The sequence below is a fragment of the Ostrinia furnacalis genome, unplaced genomic scaffold (assembly GCF_004193835.3).
Source record: "Ostrinia furnacalis isolate ACB-3 unplaced genomic scaffold, ASM419383v2 OfSCF2514, whole genome shotgun sequence".
Taxonomy (NCBI): domain Eukaryota; kingdom Metazoa; phylum Arthropoda; class Insecta; order Lepidoptera; family Crambidae; genus Ostrinia; species Ostrinia furnacalis.
Window position 1 is genome coordinate 73,665 of NW_021132753.1, and position 20,777 is coordinate 94,441.

Sequence of the window (20,777 nt, forward strand, 5' to 3'; positions counted from 1 at the left end):
AGGATTATGTTTTTCGAGTGTATGTATGTATGTGGGTATGTATGTATGTATATTTCTTTGGCACGGCCTACAGCCTAAACGGCTTGACCGATTTTAGCGTGAGTGGTATCGTTAGAATCGTCTTAACCGTGAGAGTGACACTGGCTATATTAAAGTTGGAAAAAAAAATCATAATGGCGGATTTTAGGCGCCATAATGTCTTAAAAATAGTAGGGCTTTTTAAGTAGTTTACAAAAACGCACGTTATTAGTTTTTTCGTTCATTTTTCATTTTAAATTCAAATTCTTTATTCCTCCATGTTGATATACAAAGGTTCATACTTAATTAACATAGACTCATAACATGAACCCTGCTAGGGTATTGCAACATGAGATTAATTACATTTAGCCCCTGCCTAAACTTTTTATCCAACAAATAGGGCTGGCTACCGTAAATCTAATTACTGCATAAAATAGAGCATCACCCGAGGGCTCTTAAATTAATTACGCTTTATAATTTGCAACTTTAATTATTTCTTATCTCACTGTGTTGCCAAGATAAGGTATTGTTGAGTGTCAGCTCTCGAGAAGCTGGGCGACAAACAGAGTCTTTTGTTTTCTTAGAATTAACACCGAAACTTAATAAAGTTAATAAAGACGCGCTGTTTTGATTAGCAAATAAATAGTTTCAGGAATTTGACGACAATTTTACATCTTAGAGATAATTGAATGAGCTTTAATAATACAGGTTGTCACAAAAAGTAGTGTCAAGCCGAAGCCCAAAGGTAGCCTGCCTGATAACATGCCTGATTTTTTTATTATATTGTAGCGNTATAGTAAAATGTATTCAAAACTACACTTTTTTGAAGACTTTCTTGTTCATTTACCACAAATTGCATTTTTTGGATTCGGTCACTTTCATTCTAAGGGTGCGATTTGTACATGTAGCGTATTCTTCGTGTACGTGCTTTGTGTCCGTAATACAAGAAATTCTCAAATACAGTCAGATACATCAATCTACCACAATGTTGTATGTTCAATTTGCTTTGCACTTTATTTGCAGGACCTGAAGATCAAAATGAATTTTTATTTTGTGATAGGTTGATGTGTTCTCGAATATTTAAAGTAAGGATGATTTAGAAAGTGACGTCATAGCTCGTTGTACCTTCACGTTTTGACAGATCATAAAAAGTATCTCAATTGATTAGAATAGAAGAGAGTTTTCGGATACGAATCTAAAATTTAACGAAGGAATGCTTATTATCTTAATATTTAGACGTGGCTTAAAAACGTATTTTATTTTTAAATGGTATTTAATTTAAAAATGTAATATTATAGCATTCGTAATCAGGCCTCGTGTCACAATACTACTGTGAAAGAAATATACTTTACAGCCGGTTTTATTTCTTTGTCTGGGACATGCGAATTTTCAGTCGTATAAGAGCAACAAAATAGCCGTTAAAATGACAAACTGCTTTATAAAAACGGTACATGAGCATGAAATTATTTTAATATTCGGTCATAACTATAAGTTTGTACGCGCAATTAAAAAGACAATACGAAAATATCGTAAAAGAGTCGCAATGTTCAATTAAAACAACGCATCCCAAAGAGTATTGCGATTACAAGAACAATCAACTTTCTTTTGCCCTTGTACAAAAAATTGTGTTAATAAACCAAAAATATTTGGTGAAAATGAACTGGAAGTCGTTTATAAAACACAAATTTAAAAAAAAAAGTCAAATCTGGCTAGTTTTCAATGCTGAAAAGTTCAAATTAAATTTTGAGTAGTTTTGAAATTAATTATTGAGGTCATTATACAACTTTTATTTGAAGTCACGATTTTACAGTTCATAAAAAATATATCAAATGACTAGCACTGGTGTCAACTACCCATTAGTACCCATATTGAATTTTACTTTGGAATATTACGTGGTACATAAAATAACAAGTTTAAAGAACCATAATCTATAAGACTACTCACTCAGCGTTGGTTTCTGGAGTCGGCAGGTCGCCGATGGTGGTGAGAGTCAGGGTCGACCAGTAGAGGGAGCCGAGGTACTTCCTGGTGAGGGTTGCGTAGTCACCAGGACGGTGGGGGTACGCCCAGTCACCCTGGAAATATAAATGCCTTTTAGTTTAAGATCTAAATGCGCAGATCGCCGTCGCCGGGTGCCGCCGCCGTCAATGACAGGTCGCGCGAACTGTCATGGGTCGCGCGGACTGTCATGGGTCGCGTGACCTGTCATTGGCCTATGGCCGCGCCGTCGATGGCGATCTGCACGCGTTGGTGTAGTTGAAACTTTAGGGTTCTGTTTGTCAAAAGGAAAGGGACATGACAGGTTGACCAGGAAAGATAGTGAATTTGAGTTTTTAATGTTAGGTAGGTCAAAAAGGAAAATAGATACATTGATAGGATTACTCCGTTGTCTTTCTGTCAAAGCAAATAAGGGAATCAAAACCTAAAGGGAGTATTTGTCCTATTTACAATGATGATGGTAAGAAGATAAGTAAAGGGAAGGGAAGCCCTATGTGCATAATTAAGAGTGATTACTTACTAGTATACAGTTGTACAGAAACCAGTTAATTTAGGGTTCAAGATCGATTGTACCAATTTAGGACTAGTACACAACTAGTTAGTGTTGTTATTTGTTTTTGTTTGTGGACAAATAAAGATGAATTCTATATTATTTTACTCAGTGTTTCTGCGCATACACTGAATCAGTGCCAAAGTTATGAGTTTGTTTACAGACTTCATTTGTAATCCAGCGATTTGATTACACATCTTTATTCTGTGGTAGAGAAAGGTTAGAAGAATAGTGATATTTACCCGACTGTGCCAGAAGGAGGGTTATGTTTTTCGAGTGTATGTATGTATGTGGCTATGTATGTATTTATATTTCTTTGGCACGGCCTACAGCCTAAACGGCTTGACCGATTTTAGCGTGAGTGGTGTCGTTAGATTCGTCTTAACCGTGAGAGTGACACTGGCTATATTAAAGTTGGAAAAAAAAAACAAAATGGCGGATTTTAGGCGCCATAGTGTCTTTAAAAAAGTAGGGCTTTTTAAGTAGTTTACAAAAATGCACGTTATTTGTTTTTTCGTTCATTTTTCATTTCAAATTCAAATTCTTTATTGCTCTATGTTGATATACAAAGGTTCTTACTTAATTAACATAGACCCGTAACATGAACCCTGTCCTATATTGCAACTTGAGATTAATTACATTTAGCCCCTGCCTAAACTTTTTATCCAACAAATAGGGCTGGCTACCGTAAATCTAATAACTGCATAAAATAGAGCATCACTCTTAAATTAATTACGCTATATAATTTGCAACTTTAATTATTTCTTATCTCACTGTGTTGCCAAGATAAGGTATTGTTAAGTGTCAGCTCTGGAGAAACTTGGCGACAAACAGAGTCTTTTGTTTTCTTAGAATTAACACCGAAACTTAATAAAGTTAATAAAGACGCGCTGTTTTGATTAGCAAATAAATAGTTTCAGGAATTTGACGACAATTTTACGTCTTAGAGATAATTGAATGAGCTTTAGTTATACAGGGTGTCCCAAAAAGAGTGTCAAGCCGAAGCCCAAAGGTAGAGCATCACTAGGGAGGGCTACCCGAATCACTCCATGTATGTTCCGTGATTTTTGATAGTTTTCGAGTTATGATTGTTTTAAATTTCTGTGCGTAGACACTTTTTTGGTCACTGTGGCGCGAATTGTTAAGGTACATGTCTGATTTGATGTGTACTAGGCCTAGCTGATTTAGAAGTATTTACATCCATAACACGAATGTAAACTAAAGAAAGTTAACACATACAGAATATGTTTTAAAAAAATCATAACTCGAAAACAATCAAAAGTCACGGTGATTCGGGTAGCCCTAGAGATGCTCTACCTCTGGGCTTCGGCTTGACACTACTTTTTGGGACAACCTGTATAATTGGTTACGAAATGATTGAGAATTCACCAATTGTGTGAGGGATAAACAAAGTTAACCTTTTTAGCATACAGCGGTAGGTATAATAATTATTATCACAAAAAGAAGTTACTTCACTCAGACTGATTCCATGAAACCTCTAGGAAAGTGACAATGTATGAAATTCAAGAAGCAGAGTAGAAAGGAAGTTACTCAAGTTACGTAAAAACTAGGGAATGAAGCAATTTTGAAATTAAAATTGAAAATTTTCATGAATGTTACCTTTATGCAACAGAATATTATGTTATTGATTTCGGTTTGATAAAATTTTATTAGTACATTTCTGTTTTGTGCCCAAACGGAGTTTGTAGCGAAGAGATCTTGATATCGAATCAGCAATGATTGATATTATCAAAAGGCCCTCATATGAGAATGGGCATGAAGATTTGTGCGTATATTGCGGCTGTTTTTACCGCATCATTTAGTTTTGTATGGTAAAACAGCAATGTCTCTAAATACTACTGTATATTATTTTGCTATCTGTGTAAACATCTTTACTCGTTCTATATTATGTACAACTCGCAACCTTTTTAAGCTGTCCATTTTTTAATTAGGAAAGCATTGTGAAAAGTAATAAAGTTGAAGATTGTATTTCAAATTTTGTGCTCGACTGAGATGGTTTGTTATTTTGTACAGAATACAACAGAACGACATAAATGTCATCTAAGGACTAACGCCCGTATTCACAAACATTACTATGAGGTCTTACAGTGCGTGCACGCACAGGGTGACACGAACCAATCACAGAGCTCTATTCAACGCTGTGCGTTCGATTCGCAGCTTCACTTAAGCAAGCATCGTTTGTGAATAGAATACGAGCGTAAGTGTGTTACACCGAACCAAAATATACTTTGCATTATAAATGCCAAAAGCGCAATCAACGTTGTAATTAATCACAGATGGAACGTAACAAGATGTAATTAAGGTCCAAATTGGCAGCTATTCGGTTTCCTCGCACTCTCATACTCAGATGCTAGTCACGTCCGTCAGTATTCACTCCCTAGAGTGGTTTTACGGTCATATAAAAGGGATACGAAAGGTCACGCCCTGTACTAGGGTTTGATTTCAGCTTTGATTTCATCGCTGAATTATCCTTAATGTTGTAAGAGTAATTGTTAACGGCTTGCCTGAGGTTTATTGCTATGTTCTTTTGTTTTTGTGTAAAAGTTAGTAGCTGACGGCATCTTATCATTACAAAGATCCAAGATTTTTGGGGGACATTACCTAAATAACCATAAAGGTAGCAGGAAAGCGCTAGACGCAGGCCGCTACCAACCCGGTAGCATGGAAAGCATTGGGGGAGGCCTATGTTCAGCAATGGACGTCCTATGGCTGAGATGATGATGACCTAAATAACCGTTTGAGGTTTGTTTATGTTTGAAGCTAATTTTTATCTTGCAAATCTCAACACATGAGCCAAATTTGACGTGTTAATGTGTAGTTTTTGAGTGATGAAGGGTCAAAGTGGCTCCAAGTGGTTCATCTAAATATACAAACGGTGTACTTTCCCTCGCTGGAACTTCGCTTAACACGCTCCCGAATGTGTAGAATGTTTGCTCAGTGTTGATTTAGTCGATTTCCTCATGATGTGAATATGTGAGACAAATTAACATGTTTTTTTCCAAATTACAGACAGACCTTCTGGAGCAGATGTTTCGAAACGATACAAGATATAGAAAAACTTGACTAGCTCAAGTGTAACAAATGTAATCAGCTTTTTTTGGTTCATAGTGGTCATATCTCTAGGTCGCATAGTTTGTAAGAATTAAGCGAAAAACCGAATAAAGGCACTTTCGAACCCCGCCGACTCAAAGGCTAAGGGCGGGGACTTTTGATATGTTCACCTCCTAACTAGTCTAATAAATAAAGTCAAGAAGTCAGAAATTGTGTTCCACACATTTCCCTCTAAATAATTTATTGACTGGACTAAAAAGGCACGTCACACATATTATTTTTCAGTATTATCAGAACAGTTTTATATAGCCAACAAAACTTGACCCTAGGCCAATATGAGAGTGATTTAAGCTCGCTACTTTTTTTTTATCCACAACGAGGAAGCTCTTGGCCTATATCTCACCTGATGGTAAGTGATGATCAGGCCGAAGGTGGAAGCGAGCTTCACTCGGAATCCTCAACCACGGAGGAACTGGCTATCTTACCTCACATGCTGCCTGCCTCAATGCTGTTAACATTGTTGTTATGGCGACAGACTTAGGTAAGATGGTGGTAGCTAGCCAGGCGGGCTTAGAACAAGCCCTACCACCAACCAAACCGAACAGAAAAATCTGCCCCCACTGGGAATCGAACCCGGGACCTCTGCGTCTGAAGCAGGTGGTCTTACCAATAGACCACAGAGGCGGTTAATCCCCACTTCATGCCCCATTTAAGGAATCAAATCCCGAACCCACACAATAATGTCAACGGTCCTACCCATTGACCATTGATCACTAACTGTTCATACTGATGCATAAAAGCAAGTCCTCATTAAAGACCCTTACCGTAATTACAGTTACAGATTACAAATTGAGTCTTGAGTGTAATTAATTACGATTGAAATTAAACTGGACTTTAGCGCCAATAAATGTGGAATAATGAGGGAACTTTACGAGGGTTAGAACATCTAGATAGGTACATGATCGTTTTTTAATTGTAATTCCTGGTATTATGGGAAGGTACGATTTTCCCACTCAATCTTTTATACGGCGTGTGCAATAAAGTGCGTTTTATCTTTTGACCAATCAGCCGTTAGAATGTAGAGAGGAGTGGTATCACGAGATTTAGATCCCATATAAAAGATATGTAGATAGTATTGGAGAATCACTCCTTTCAGATTAAATTCGCTTTTTTTCAAACTGTGTGAAGACAGATTCGTAGTAATTTTCATAAGTACTGAGAATAGGTAAAGTCAGAAGGTACTATCGTTCGTTCGTTCGTTTCAGCTAAATGACGTCCACTGCTGGACAAAGGCTTACCCTAAGGATTTCCATAACGACCGGTCCTGTACTGCCCACATCCAGGCTCTTCCCGCAGAAGGATATACCATCATCATCATCATCATCATCATCATCATCATCATCATCATCATCATCATCATTTCAGCCATAGGATCATTCGTCCATTGCTGAACATAGGCCTCCCCCAATGCTTTCCACGTTGATCGATTGGTAGCAGCCTACGTCCAGCGCTTCCCTGCTACCTTTACGATGTCGTCGGTCCACGTTGTAGGTGGACCGTATATACCATAGGATACAATAAATAAAGACACAATTTAAGTTTGCAGCCACAAAGACGCGTTGCATCTAAAAGGAAACGAAGAATAATGCTTCAACACTTAAGTTTCTTATGCACTGCTGCCTTAGTTTTTGAGCGAGTCTATTATAAAAGTGATATATTTTGAAAAATATAAAATATTTTCTCCATGAACAACATTTGAATTTTATTTTTTAGTTTTTCCAACATTTGCCAGGATTTGCCATCATCAAAAGAAAAAACTTCGTAAACTCCCGATATTTCAGCGAAATTGAGTTTCTTCCCGGACATCTCCGGAAAAATATTTTTTCAACAAAATAGAAATGTCTTTTTATTGGGGGTTACCAGGAATCTCAGTCTGCTCTCAGATGCCCCTTCAAACTAGACGAAATCCTAGTTTTTTGTAAGACTTTTACGTGTATGACTAAGAATTTCGCAGTCTCACCTACAGAAAAATTTTAATATGAAAATAAATAATAAATCCTCGCCAGAAAATAAATATTTAGATTGTAGTTGTTTTAAATTATTAATTTCGACCACTCCTGTTGAATGAAATCTGAGTAATGTTACCTCCGAAAACGTAATAAACGCTAAATGGGTCATATTACGCGGGTAGTTGGATAATGTAATGAACCTAACTGGCTGACATTTGTCTGGGGCATTTAGGAAAGGCCAAATCGGCTGTAGGCTTTTTTATTTGAGCCTACGTCTAGATGTGAGTAATGTGTACAATTGTACATGGATGCAGACATAAATCCAGTGAATTGTGCTCGGATTTGCGAATAAGTGGTATTAGTCAGACAGAATCTAAACTTTTCTTTCTTCTTTCTTCTTTCGAGTGTTGTGTTAATAATAATCTTTTTAAAACTGTCATAACAAGATTCTCCCACAGATTTTGTATGGCAATTACTACTAGCCAGTTATGTCACTATTTTGTCAACTCAATTAAACTACTTTTTTCAATTACAATGCAACCAAAAATCTTAATTTGCAGGTAATTTAAAATTTATTTAGTTTTTAAGACCAGAATGAAGTGCCTATTTAAAAAAAAAAGATATTTAGAATTATTGGAGAGTGGTGGCAAATACCCAATTTGGTCGTATAGCCCTGAAGTCTGGGATGGACAGGAAGACGCAGTGTAGACAGGCGTGCTATTCGGTAGACCGAGGATCTGGCGAAGCGCCTGGACCCCGGCAGCGTAGGGTCGGTCTTTGTCCTAAATTCCTAATCCTATCGCTCGTATTCACAAACATTACTATGAGGTCTCACAGTGCGCGTGGACGCACAGGGTGACACACGAAACAATCTCATATCAACGCTGCCGCGCTGTGCGTTTGATTTTCTGTTTGTGAATACGGGCGTATTATCTAGCATAGAATATTTTTGGTTTAAACGAAAGCTTCCATGCGTCTGATTTGACTCGAAGCACAGAATCGTATTTTATATCAGAAAATCAGATAAAAATTAAGCCTTCATGTATCATTTCATTCATAAAAATTTCGGACTTATAAATAATTTGAGCATGTCACTTTTAACTTTATAGAATTTCTTTCTCAGTCTGATTATTCCGGGGTTAACACACCCAAATTACGTTCTATTATTAAATGCACATACATAAAAATAGGCCCGTCCAACCTCACCGCGGTAACCTCTCGTCTGCGCGATTTAGCACACCTCCCGAGTAGGGTGACCATGTTTCTTATTTAAACATGGATTCGACTTTGTTTACCTACTTCTCTTCTTCATTACTTTAAAATTGATTTGTCTCATTCATCTCCGCCTTGATGATTTTGAATTCATACAGTAGGTACATTAAAATAGTAAGACACGGGTCTTAACGCGACGTATATTATTAATGAGTTACATTATGTACTCACGGCTTGGCGTCGCGTTAAGACCCGTGTCTTACCTACTATTTTAGTTGAAATGGAACGCGAAAGTTTAAAATCATACAGTACAGTGAAGCCTAAAGAGTAAAATTTTGCTATAAATTACAACAATTCTTCGAGTGAGACTATTACTCATTATTGTACAGTCACGGAATGAAAAGGTTCGTCAGTTTTCAAATTGATTCCTTCAACGAATCGCGAGCACATATTACCTTTTGAAACTATGTTACAGAATAATCTCGAGTTAGAGAAAATAATCTTTAACTGTTCGTCAGTAAAGTTCAAAATTTTTTTTCGATTTATCTTGTCAAGAAGATTATTATGATTGGTAAACTAAAACCTTCTTGTTGGTTCAAACTGCCATTATTATTTCTTTTAAATAAAAAAAAAACTATTGTCAATTGGTCAATGTCACCATTGCATTGCACTGATGGGATAGAAAAATAAACAAGCAAAACCTTATTCGTTACAGCACTGTTTCTTGCACTGTTATGATGTTGGCAGGTTTGACTCTCACAGTACCTAGTGCAAGCGAAAACCGACACTAAGGTGACCAACCTTTTCATTCCGCGACTGTACTATGGTGAGACGAAGATCAAAATCCCAATAAAAATAAATTATTAGTTCCTTCTTTTAACTATCCCACATGCGTAAATTGAATAATATTTTTAACATTCTTCTGGAACACCCAATGGCACTTAGTACACACAAATGTACGAATAGCTCGCTCGATCGATATGAAATGCCTAAAGTACATATTTTCTACTACAAGTATTAGACTATCGGATTGATTTATCTCTACAATATCGATAGATATTAGTTTTAGCAGTATTGTAATTATAGAGGTCCAGAAACTCAGCGTTTCCAAACTTTTGGTGTCCCTACTCGCGCTCTATTTTCGGGCGCCATTTGTCCCGGAACCCACGTTTATGTCCCTGCATACGAATGTGCAGCTTATATCGCTATCAACTTCTCCGTCTACCCCCCTTTTTGTTCGTAGCGTGATATCGATACGTATTTTGGCACTATCTATTATCTACAGTGTTTGGTGTTGATCCAGATAGGGTATGACGGTAAATCATACTTCCTTGGTAATGACGTTACTCATAAATTGAATTTGCAATGATGGAAAATTCAGAATTCAATTTACATTTTCAATTTGAAGTATAATTTATTATAACAAGGGGTGTTCCAAGTTTGAATGTTTTAAAAAAAAAAGAACCGTACCAGTATAGACTGTAGTNTCTATACTGGTACGGTTCTTTTTTTTTTACTCTCTCCTTTATTTTTTTTGGTCCTTCAAGCCGGATTGAACCAACGACCACTGGATACAAATAAATGTAAAGTACGGATGACAGCACATCAAGCTAAATAGATAGAGTTGTGTTTTATTATCTCGTTGTAATTTACGTCATTTTGATATAGATTCTAGTTGTCGTCTTGTTTCTTTTATTCACGTAGAGTTAATTAAAATTTAATTTAAAGAATCTTACGCCCGTATTCACAAACGAACGCTTGCTTCAAACGCATAGCTTTGATTAGAGCTCTTGTGTCACCCTGTACGACTGTACGTCCACGCGCACTGTGAGACCTCATGGTTTGTCAATACGAAGGTTAGTTTAAAGAATAAAACACAGTACAAACCTGGAAGCCCTCAGCCTCCGACAGCAAGAAGTAGAAGCAGCCGAACCAGTGCGCCAGGATCAGCAGGATATGGATCAGGTTGATGACCCGCCAGAAGTTGGGGTACACCGTCCGCGACTCCACGATGTAGTAGAAGTTCACCGCTCTGTACACCTGCAAGACAATTTGGATTTTAATACATTAGCACATTGGGTGCGAACTTGACCTTCACTGGTTGGGTTTTTATGGCGGTCAAGCTGTAGATCCTGGCTACACAGGAGTTGCAGTGGTGGGAACGAGAAGTGGGAATAGTCCCGTATTGGATGCAAGCTTGACCTTCACTGGTTGGGTTTTTAATGGCGATCAAGCTGCTGTAGGAGTTGCAGCTTGCAGCAGTGGGAACGAGATGTGGGAATAGTGCACATTAGTACCCGTGAGTTCTCCGGTAACCCTCAAACAGTTAGGTTTCTTCTCTCATCATCATACTTTAATTTCAGGAAAACCGATTCTCTCTAATTTATCAGAGACAAATGAAAGATTTGGCCTACAAGTCCCATACAAGTCCCATGGGTTAGAAAGGTTTTTCCGGTTTTCTATATTGATTATCATTCGCAATCTTCGATGAAGAATGTAAAGTCGTATAAAAAATGTTTATTTGCCGCAGTAGAAGATGAATGAATCAATAGTCAATTAATTTTACAATTTATTTTGGACACACGAATTCTAAAACGTATATTCATAAGCGATTTGGAAATGGGCATGACATCACAAAGGCCCTTAAAAGGCTGGCAAACACAAAGCTTAAAAGCTATTCTATTGTGGTTTGCTTTTACCTTATTCAATTATTTGCTCAATTATAACTGAAAGTTGTCTTTGTTCTGTTGAAATAGATCATAAATATATTTATTATGATACTGTTGTCTTAGGTTATAAAATATAATTGATAAAGGTAGTAAGGTACTAAGTGAAATTATGCTTGAGTCAGAAGTGAGGTCACCAAAATAGCGGTCCACCACCACCCCAGCGGTCGTTGGGGTTCGAAGTTCGAACCATAGGTTAGAGTTATGTTACTTTTGGTTGTCTATTTGAAGTTTTAATTTGAAAGAAAAAAATATTTGGTACCAAAACAAAAAACAATAAGTACAAATCATCATCATCATCATCATTTCAGCCATAGGACGTCCACTGCTGAACATAGGCCTCCCCCAATGCTTTCCATGTTGATCGATTGGCAGCGGTCTGCGTCCAGCGCTTCCCTGCTACCTTTACGATGTCGTCGGTCCACCTTGTAGGTGTACAAATCAACTATAAATAATTTCATGTTTGTTTGACCTGTAGAGTTCGCAGGAGTGAAACTAAGTTACTGATTTTATGTACCTAAGTCTAAATTACAGAACGAAGCGCATTTTCCTCAATCTGTTTTTCGCTACGAACTAAATTCAAGAGCGGCACAGATCTAATAGACATGTTGACACCACCAATCAATTGACGTACTTTTTAAATCTGTCAAAACGAAACTCTCCCATAGATTTTGTATGGCACTACAAGCAAGTGACGTCACTATTTTGTCAACTCAATTTAACTACTTTTTTCAATTACAATGCGAACATAAATCGTAATTTACAGGTAATTTAAAATTAATTAAGTTTTTAAGACCAGAATGAAGGGTATTTTAAAAAAAGTTATGGTTTCGAATTATTGGGGTATGGTGTCAAACTGTCTATTGTGGTCAAGCTATAGCGTTCCTCAAATCTCAAATCTAAGGACGCTATTGTCGCATTATATTTTTGTGAAAGTGTTTTCATATAGACCGAGACTTTCACAAAGCCTGTCCACAATTACACTGACCTCTCCCAAACGTGATAAGTGGATAGAATATCAATTTCACTGAAAAAGCAGCAGTAATAACATCATTTTCCGTTATTTTTTCACGACAAAAGCCTCATTGTGGCGATTGTAAAGGCATTATTCCGCTTTGAACATACCTAATACACGGTATATGTGTCTTCAAGGGGATCGAAAGGTGCCAGGAAATAGGCTGTGGATTTATTGGCTAAGGTTAAAACCACACTACGGTTACTTTGAACTTTTGCGTTGTATTTTTTAACTAACTTGGTGCTTTGACTTTAGGCTAGTCGCACATGACATGATGTTCAATTAGGCCATGTTGAAACCCAACTGTTACATACGATGTTATATAATTATGTTGGATGTCATATTATCACAATAATTGATTTTTGTAATAGGTATGTGGGTCACTTAATAAATAGGTGATAACCACCAACCATTGCCAAAAACGTTTGGACATTCTTTCCATTGAACACAACAGTGACATCGCGGCATCGTTAAAAAACATTGATTCTTTTTGCGATTTTCATCATTCATTCACTGTCTTAAATTAAACGTAATAGGAATTGGATAGATTGATCATTTATTTAATCGCTAAGCCTGAATCTAGCATGGTATAGTTGTTCCAATTCACGAAGGCGAGTCAGCTTTACATGGCTCGCTACTGTTAGTTTTTCAAAAATTTTGATAGACATTACACTATCGTTATGTGCATGTACACGTACGTACACACACAAGATACATAATTTGATAACTTCATCTTGTATTGTAAATATTCGTGAAATTCATAGATACATTTTGACTGAATTTAAACGGGTTTCAATTTTAATGAATTGATTGATTTATTTATGAGATAATGTGTGCGTCACCTTTGAGCACGGCACCGAAGTGTGGCTTCCGCGAAACGCCGAGAGGGAAACGTGTATCGTATCGATTTGTTATCTAAGGCAAATCCAGAAAAAGACGGGATGAGAACGTTTCAACATAAAAGTAAGTGTGTGGTAAGTAAAAAAACTTTTACTGTGAACAGACGATCTTATCTGCAGTCTTCGAAAAAGTATCGTAAGTACCAAATCTATGTAAGACCACTTATGTACCTGGAATTACGCAAATAAAGGAATTTCAAACTCCATACAAAAACATCGGTTATCGTTATGGTTACTGTTAAAGTTAGGTGGTGCAACTCAGCCTTAGTGTGCAAATAAATTATGAATATCTGTCTCACAGGAAAACTAAAACGCACGTGCCCAATCCCCTTCAAAAACCGGAATAATAAACTTTCCTATGCTTTTCTCTGGGTTTTACGGTTTAAGACATTTATTTCTCAAAATCAGAAAATACATTCACTTACATAGAGAAACACTGGTTTTTATTTTTACTGGTAGTTATTTATCAAATTATTCATCATGGAGTGGATATGTTGCAGCTTATAACAATATCAGATTAATTACACAGGTACAGTTTAATCACATACACTTCAACCAAGAACACATTCACAATTCATTTAATACACATACACATTACACTTTGTCGAGTGAAATAAATGTTGTTAGTTTAAGTTTTAAACTGTCTCTATAATTTTATTACAATTAGCCTAGTGGTTTAAACTTCACAAGATAACAGACAGATAATTACTTTCGTATTTACAAAATAGTAAGTACCTATTTTGAAAGGAAGTATATTAATGGAAATAAGCCTAAACAAATCATGGTAATAATGGTATTCCCGTTAAGAATAAGGCTTTTTCAGTATGTCTTCACGAGTTTCAATATTTCTTACTCAACCACGCATGAAAAGGGACAGCTCTGGGACTTTTTCATATGTTAAATGATTCTTGTGATGAAATCTACTCCCCAAAGTCGTTTGATACTTGTTCACGAACCTAACATAAAATGACAAGTTGTTTTATTATATTTTCAATTTTATACGAAAGGTTTTATAGTCTATATCAGGGGTTTCCAAACTTATTTGAGACGCGCCCCCTTTCGACCATACAAAAATTCCGCGCCGCCTCTCCTCCAGTCAAGATTATTCATTGGTCGTATCGAGCAGTCTGTGATGCATTACATACATTACATTACATACGTACACAGATGGCCCGCGCCCCCCTTTAAAGGTCTTTGCGCCTCCCCTGCGACTTTGGGAACCAATGGTCTATAATATTCAATATTCGAGATTTCAATCATATTGGCGACGAGATTTCAAGCTAAATAATACTGCGGTCGCGGAGTTGTATCTACACTCTCTGTTTTTAAATAAAAAACTGGCCAAGTGCGTGTCGTGCCACGCGCAGTGTAGGGTTCCGTAGTTGCCCAGTATTTATTCTATGTGCTGGCGACGGTAAAAGAGTAGTAGTTACAAGTTGTTAATCTAAACAAATATTATAAAGCTGAAGAGTTTGTTTGTTTGTTTACTTGAACGCGCTAATCTCAGGAACTGCCGGTCCGATTTGAAAAATTATTTCAGTGTTAGATAGCCCATTTATTGAGGAAGGCTATAGGCTATAAACCATCACGCTACAAGTAAAAGGTGCAGAGCAAAAATGAAAAATGTTGCGAAAACGGGTTTTTACGCGTACGAAGTCGCGGGCACAGCTAGTTTCCAATAATAGTAACATAGATTGTATTAAAATTACATCAACTAGGTTCCAGTTTGTACAAGCATCTAATTTGATCCCTAGAATAGCCCCAAGGGAGCGAGCAAAAGCTTTTAAGAGCAGAATGACATGCATAACGCTTGCCACAAGTGTATGGAGGGTCGAGTAAATCCCAAATTATAGTTGAATACAAATTATACACGGTTTACTAAGTGTTGATTCTGAATATACTCTTAGGTCATATTTATAGAGGTGTTATATTTGATGTGGGGATTTGGAAATGATTTTGCGTGTATCATCGCTCTATTTCGAAGAAAGTTTACCCTTCCGATGAATAATAAAATAATACTAGTCAACTCTACACTAAAGGTCCACTATTATTTGATTGTTTGTATTGAATAGGCTCCGAAACTACTGGATAGATTTAAAAAAAAATCACCTATAGAATCCTATATTATCCAAGATGAACATAGGCGGTACACAGTTCGCCGGGTCAGCTAGTATTACCTAGCGAAAGTAACTCGGTTTTGTCTCTACGTTAGCTAAGTTTGCATACTTATCCGTGTTTTCTATGAATAGTTAATAGTGATTTTATTGTGCCAAATAAACTTTTACATCATTATAGAGTTACATACAAATATAGACTGTTTGCCAGTCTGAAATAGATAGCCGAAAGTGGGGATTGTCCACTGATCGGCCACATGCTCAGCAGGACGAGGTCGGTTTTAGAAATAAGATACTAATATTAGCCTAAGTTTTTACAATCATTTATGGATCTCTGTTATCTGAATTAAATACTTTTTATTTATTTATTTAAACCTAAAACGGTAAAAGTACGCAGACAGTAATCTAATACCAAGTAAATACAGTGTGAGTAGATATTGGAGAGCACATTTAACTTCGTATTTGCGCAAATTGAATCCAATACTATTCAACCCCGCTTTACCTATGCATAGAGAACTATCTTACCCTCAAGTTTGCCGATAAATGAACGTCCTTCTAATTTACACGCTCTCGTTCTAAGTATTTAGGTATACAGTAAAAAAAGAATTGTAGTAATGCATTTCAATTAAGATAAATTATTCGTAAATGGATTGAAACTAATGTAAAGTAATAACAGTTGAAAGAAATTTCATGCGATGCGAAACGATAAATATAGGTACTTAGTTTTGAAATATTATGTTGGTTATGAAATATTTTTCTATTTATTCATTTTCATGAAATATTTTGCTTATGACAGAAGTTAGTAGTAGAATTAATATAATTAGTTACTTCGTTTTTTTGTTTATTAATAAATAGTGAAACAACTCCGAACATCCTGTATTAATTATGGGTTTGCTCCGTTGTAAAGTTCATTTATCAAGTCAATTAACGCTGGCGTTTACAGTTATACAAAAATTAAAAGTAGATACTGTCATTATACGGTAATCGCTACTCACGTGATGTTGGTCAAATAAATAAATAAATTGTCGAAAAACAGATTACCATAATTAAGATTTTAAACTTTCGCTTTCCATTTCAACTAAAAGAGAAAGAAACGCGATGTCTGTTAGTAGTTTGCCTGTGACTATGGCCTGCAGCATAACAGCTGAAACGTCAAGCCGTGAGTACATAATGCAACTCATTAATAAACGTCCCATTAAGACCCGTGTCTTTCTATTTTAACAGATTGCCATCGTTTAAAAAAAAAAGAAAACATGAAGACTGGTTGTGTAAAGCAGGTATCCAATTATGCCTTCATTTAATAATCTTACTGTCTTCTTTGACTATGTCCAGCACCTCGTGATTGTGAGATCGGTCGACGCTCGCATTCGACTGATGCATCTCAATGCTCTGAATCGGAGATTGGATTGACTTCAATCGGGTTCCAATGAGATTTGTGAAGGCAATGCTTACAAATAAGATGCATTTCGTTTTTTGGGAGCTGAGGGAATGGAATTAGGTTCAAATTAATTGAACTCTCTGGGCATTTCAAATAAGTTGTTTTTTGTTTAGAGTTAAGTTTGCGTTAGTTATAAAAATGTGTTTATTGTAAATAAAGAAAACCAAAGGCATTTTTAAACAGTTGTTACTTACTAGCTGACCCGGCGAGTATCGTATCGTTTAATGTTACAGTTCGACTTATACCATACTAGCGACCCGCCCTGCTGACTTCGTATCTGTGCTATGTTTTATACATTTACACCTTCCTTTTTCTCTTGAATCATACTATCATGTAAACATAAAGATTATATTGATTGATTTGTATTTCTGTATGTTTGTAAGATAAACTCAAAAACTACTGGAGCTATTTCAAAAATTCTTTCACCGTTAGAATGCTACATTGTCTTTAGGTAACATAGGCTACAGCAGGTCAAAATTCACGCGAGCGAATCCGCGGGCAAAAACTACTACACTAATCCAATTACAGCGTTCAAGTTTATCATAACAGGATGACAACTATTTACCATCAAGTTGTCTAATAAAAGGAGAACGACCTACAAACGACAGACAAACTAAGCCCTCAAGTAATGTGGGCGAATTCATTTCAGTGTACTATTTCTACTGCTTCACCGCTGTGCCATAGTGTAGGTGGAAGGAGTAGCCTCGCTTCTATAGTCCGGTCGAGGAGTACATAGAATTTCGTCATTATATTGCTGTCGCGACTGTGCGACCTGTTGAGTGTACGGCCGCGATAACAACACAACTACGCGCGAGCGGTAAGGATGGGTAGCTTGGGGTCATTGAACAAAATTCTACATGTTCGGCGACCGGGCTTTAATAATGCTCTACTTTAAAAAAAGAGAGTTTTACGTTAGATTTGGCATGTATTTTGTTTTATCACCTTATGGAAAGTGATAGTCAGGCAGAAGATGGAAGCAAGCTTCACCTAGAATCCTCAACCACTGATTATCGCTTACCTCTAAGTGTCGGAACATAACAATGCTGTTATCATTGTTGTTATAGCGACAGACTTAGGTAGGATAGTGGCAGCTAGCCAGGCGGATTTAGAATAAGCCCTACCCCCAACCAAAACCGGGCAGAAAATTCTGCCCCCACTGGGAATCGAATCCGGGACCTCTAGTTCAGAAAGCTGGTGTTCTACCATGTTTCCAACTTTCCATGCTTTATGTTATAATGGAAAAGTGGACCTACTGTATTCGCCCCTACCTCGGAAGCGTGTTGTGCTGTTCGTAATTGAACAATGTAAATACGGTGTAAACATCTACCTATATGTGCGTTATGCGAGGAATGGAATATATGTGCGTTATGCGAGGAATGGAAAAATTGGAGTAAGCAGTTTGCTTAGAAGCCTACCGATTGTAATCGAAAAAGTTATGTAGGTAGGTAACGAGTAACTTTAATTTCGGCTTCAAGTTATGATGCTTCCCGTTTCGTTTTTTGTACTAAAAGAGTATGTTTTGGTCTTAGAAACCTTTATCACCAATCCAACGAAGCACTTCAAAACAATATTTTACTCTGCCATACGTATCATTGAATTTAGCTTAGAACTTACTAGCTGTGCCCGCGACTTCGCGTGAAAATAATTTGAATAATATTTCCCGTTTTTGCTACATTTTTCTTTACTGTTCCTCTTTTATTGGCTGTTGGATGATGAATATAGCCTTCCTCTATAAATGGACTATCCAACACAAAAATATTTTTTCCAATCGAACCAGTAGCTCCTGAGATTAGTGCGTTTAAGCAAACAAACAAACTCTTCAGCTTTTTAATATACGAGTAAGTTTGTAGAGATAGTAGTGATGATGTACAGTCAGCAGGTAGCATAATAATTGTTGCTAATATACAAATTATAATCTTTCGCCCTTCTCTATCTGTACACTAATCTGACACCAGAGACTTTGATGCCTTTGGTGTCTAAATAGATAGACCGGCAAAACATCAATTACTTAGCACCAACTTAGACAAGGGGCTGTTAAAAACATACGCAATTAGGGGTCTATCCATCTTCGAGTACTAATAGGATCCTTTCGTGTTGAACAATGAACCTAGTAGCTTTATATTGTTGTTCTTTCCAGCTAACTCTGGCGATTTTTAAGTAAAATTTGGTGATTGATACCATTAAAAAATTTAAAAAGCTTTATAGTGCTGATGTCCTTTTTGCGTTTCTCAATTCAATAAGAGGTTGTTCGATACAGATAAACACTAATGGAGGCTTAAAAGAAAAAGTAAATTGCATACTTAACTACTTTTCCTTCAGTTATGACCATGGAATGACCTAATAATTACTTATAACACAAAAGTAAGTCTTTTGGTTTGCCTATAATGGATTTTGTTAGAGATAGGAAAACATTCTGTCGAAAAAATAATCTTAGATATAGATTGAACATTTATTTATAGAGTTAAACATAACTAATTAATTCATATTGATATTTTGAAAGGTTTTGGATGTAAAAAATAGCATTTTCTTAACATCCGAAAATAAGGAATAATTTTAATTTATCTACTCACTATAAAAATGCTAGCGTGGGGAGGGACTTCCCCAGACACACTTTATAGTCTTTTTCACCTAAGATGATCCGTATGACACTTCAAGGTTATCCATATTACGCATACTGCATATGCAGAATATTTTTGAAAAAATATTTGTATTTTATAAGCAATATAATAAAAAAAAATTAACTACTTGTCTTGAAATATTTAGTAAAATCTGAGTCTATTGATTATATTTTAATTAAATACGATGTAAAAATATTTTTTATTTAATGTACGCAATGTGTGAAACGGAATAGATTTAGTGCTGGGGTATTTGTTGTATAACAAAATCGATTATTTCCGCGGTTCATTAATCGATTGCAGTGAATATTTAGTTATTAAAAACATCACAAAAATCAACTATATTATTCGATTGTTGACTTTAATAAACGCATTGAAAATAAATTAATAATTTTTAATTTAAATAAATAGAACCAGTACTTTTTAGGAATCGTTTTTTTGAACACGAAGTCCATGGAATTTGAATATTATCAACAAAAAATTGTTACATTAATATTTGTAATTAAATAAAACATGTTTTTTGTTAAATAACACCTATACAAAATATTTCTCTGAAAGTAGGTTTTACTAACTCTTAGAAAAAAATCGAGAGATAAATCGCTATGGTTTAGTTATGTGACATCTCTATTTTCAAACTCGAAACGTCATACGAATCATCTTACGTGAAAAAGACTATAGGAATAAAGGGGTAAGCCACGAATAGGAAAAGAATAAAGTTACCATTTCAGTACCTTTGAACATTTCTGTTGCCTTATTGAATAATGTATCTATTAGGTACTTCCAAAGGCCTCTTTAGGCAAATGTGATTTTTACGTGCCTTTTTTACGAGCGTGTAGCCAAAACGTTTGGGCAGATAGGTAATAATATGATAATGTTTGAAACAATATTACATGCAGGGTTAACCGTCTTACTTGAAATTTGTACTAAAACATTAAAGGTATTGTGTTGGAGCATTTTTGATAGTCATAACTTGCTTGGCATTTATGTAAGTCTATATTCAAGAATATTATCTAAGACTTCAAAAAGTTTTTCGTCTTCGAAGATCGACTTCTCCAAAGATTCTTACTGTAGATTTGTAGGGCAAGGAGTAGCTAAGTATGACTGCAATTTA

At 36.1% G+C, this 20,777-nt stretch overlaps 1 protein-coding gene across 1 annotated transcript in view; it reads right to left on the minus strand.

Annotated features, from left to right (window-relative positions):
* The window catches only part of Cngl (Cyclic nucleotide-gated ion channel-like), a 184,034-nt gene that overhangs the window by 34,344 nt on the left and 128,913 nt on the right, over positions 1-20,777 (minus strand). The window contains 2 exon segments of the mRNA XM_028308815.1: positions 1,959-2,093; positions 10,747-10,899. Of these exon segments, the coding sequence (XP_028164616.1) occupies positions 1,959-2,093; positions 10,747-10,899 (288 nt within the window).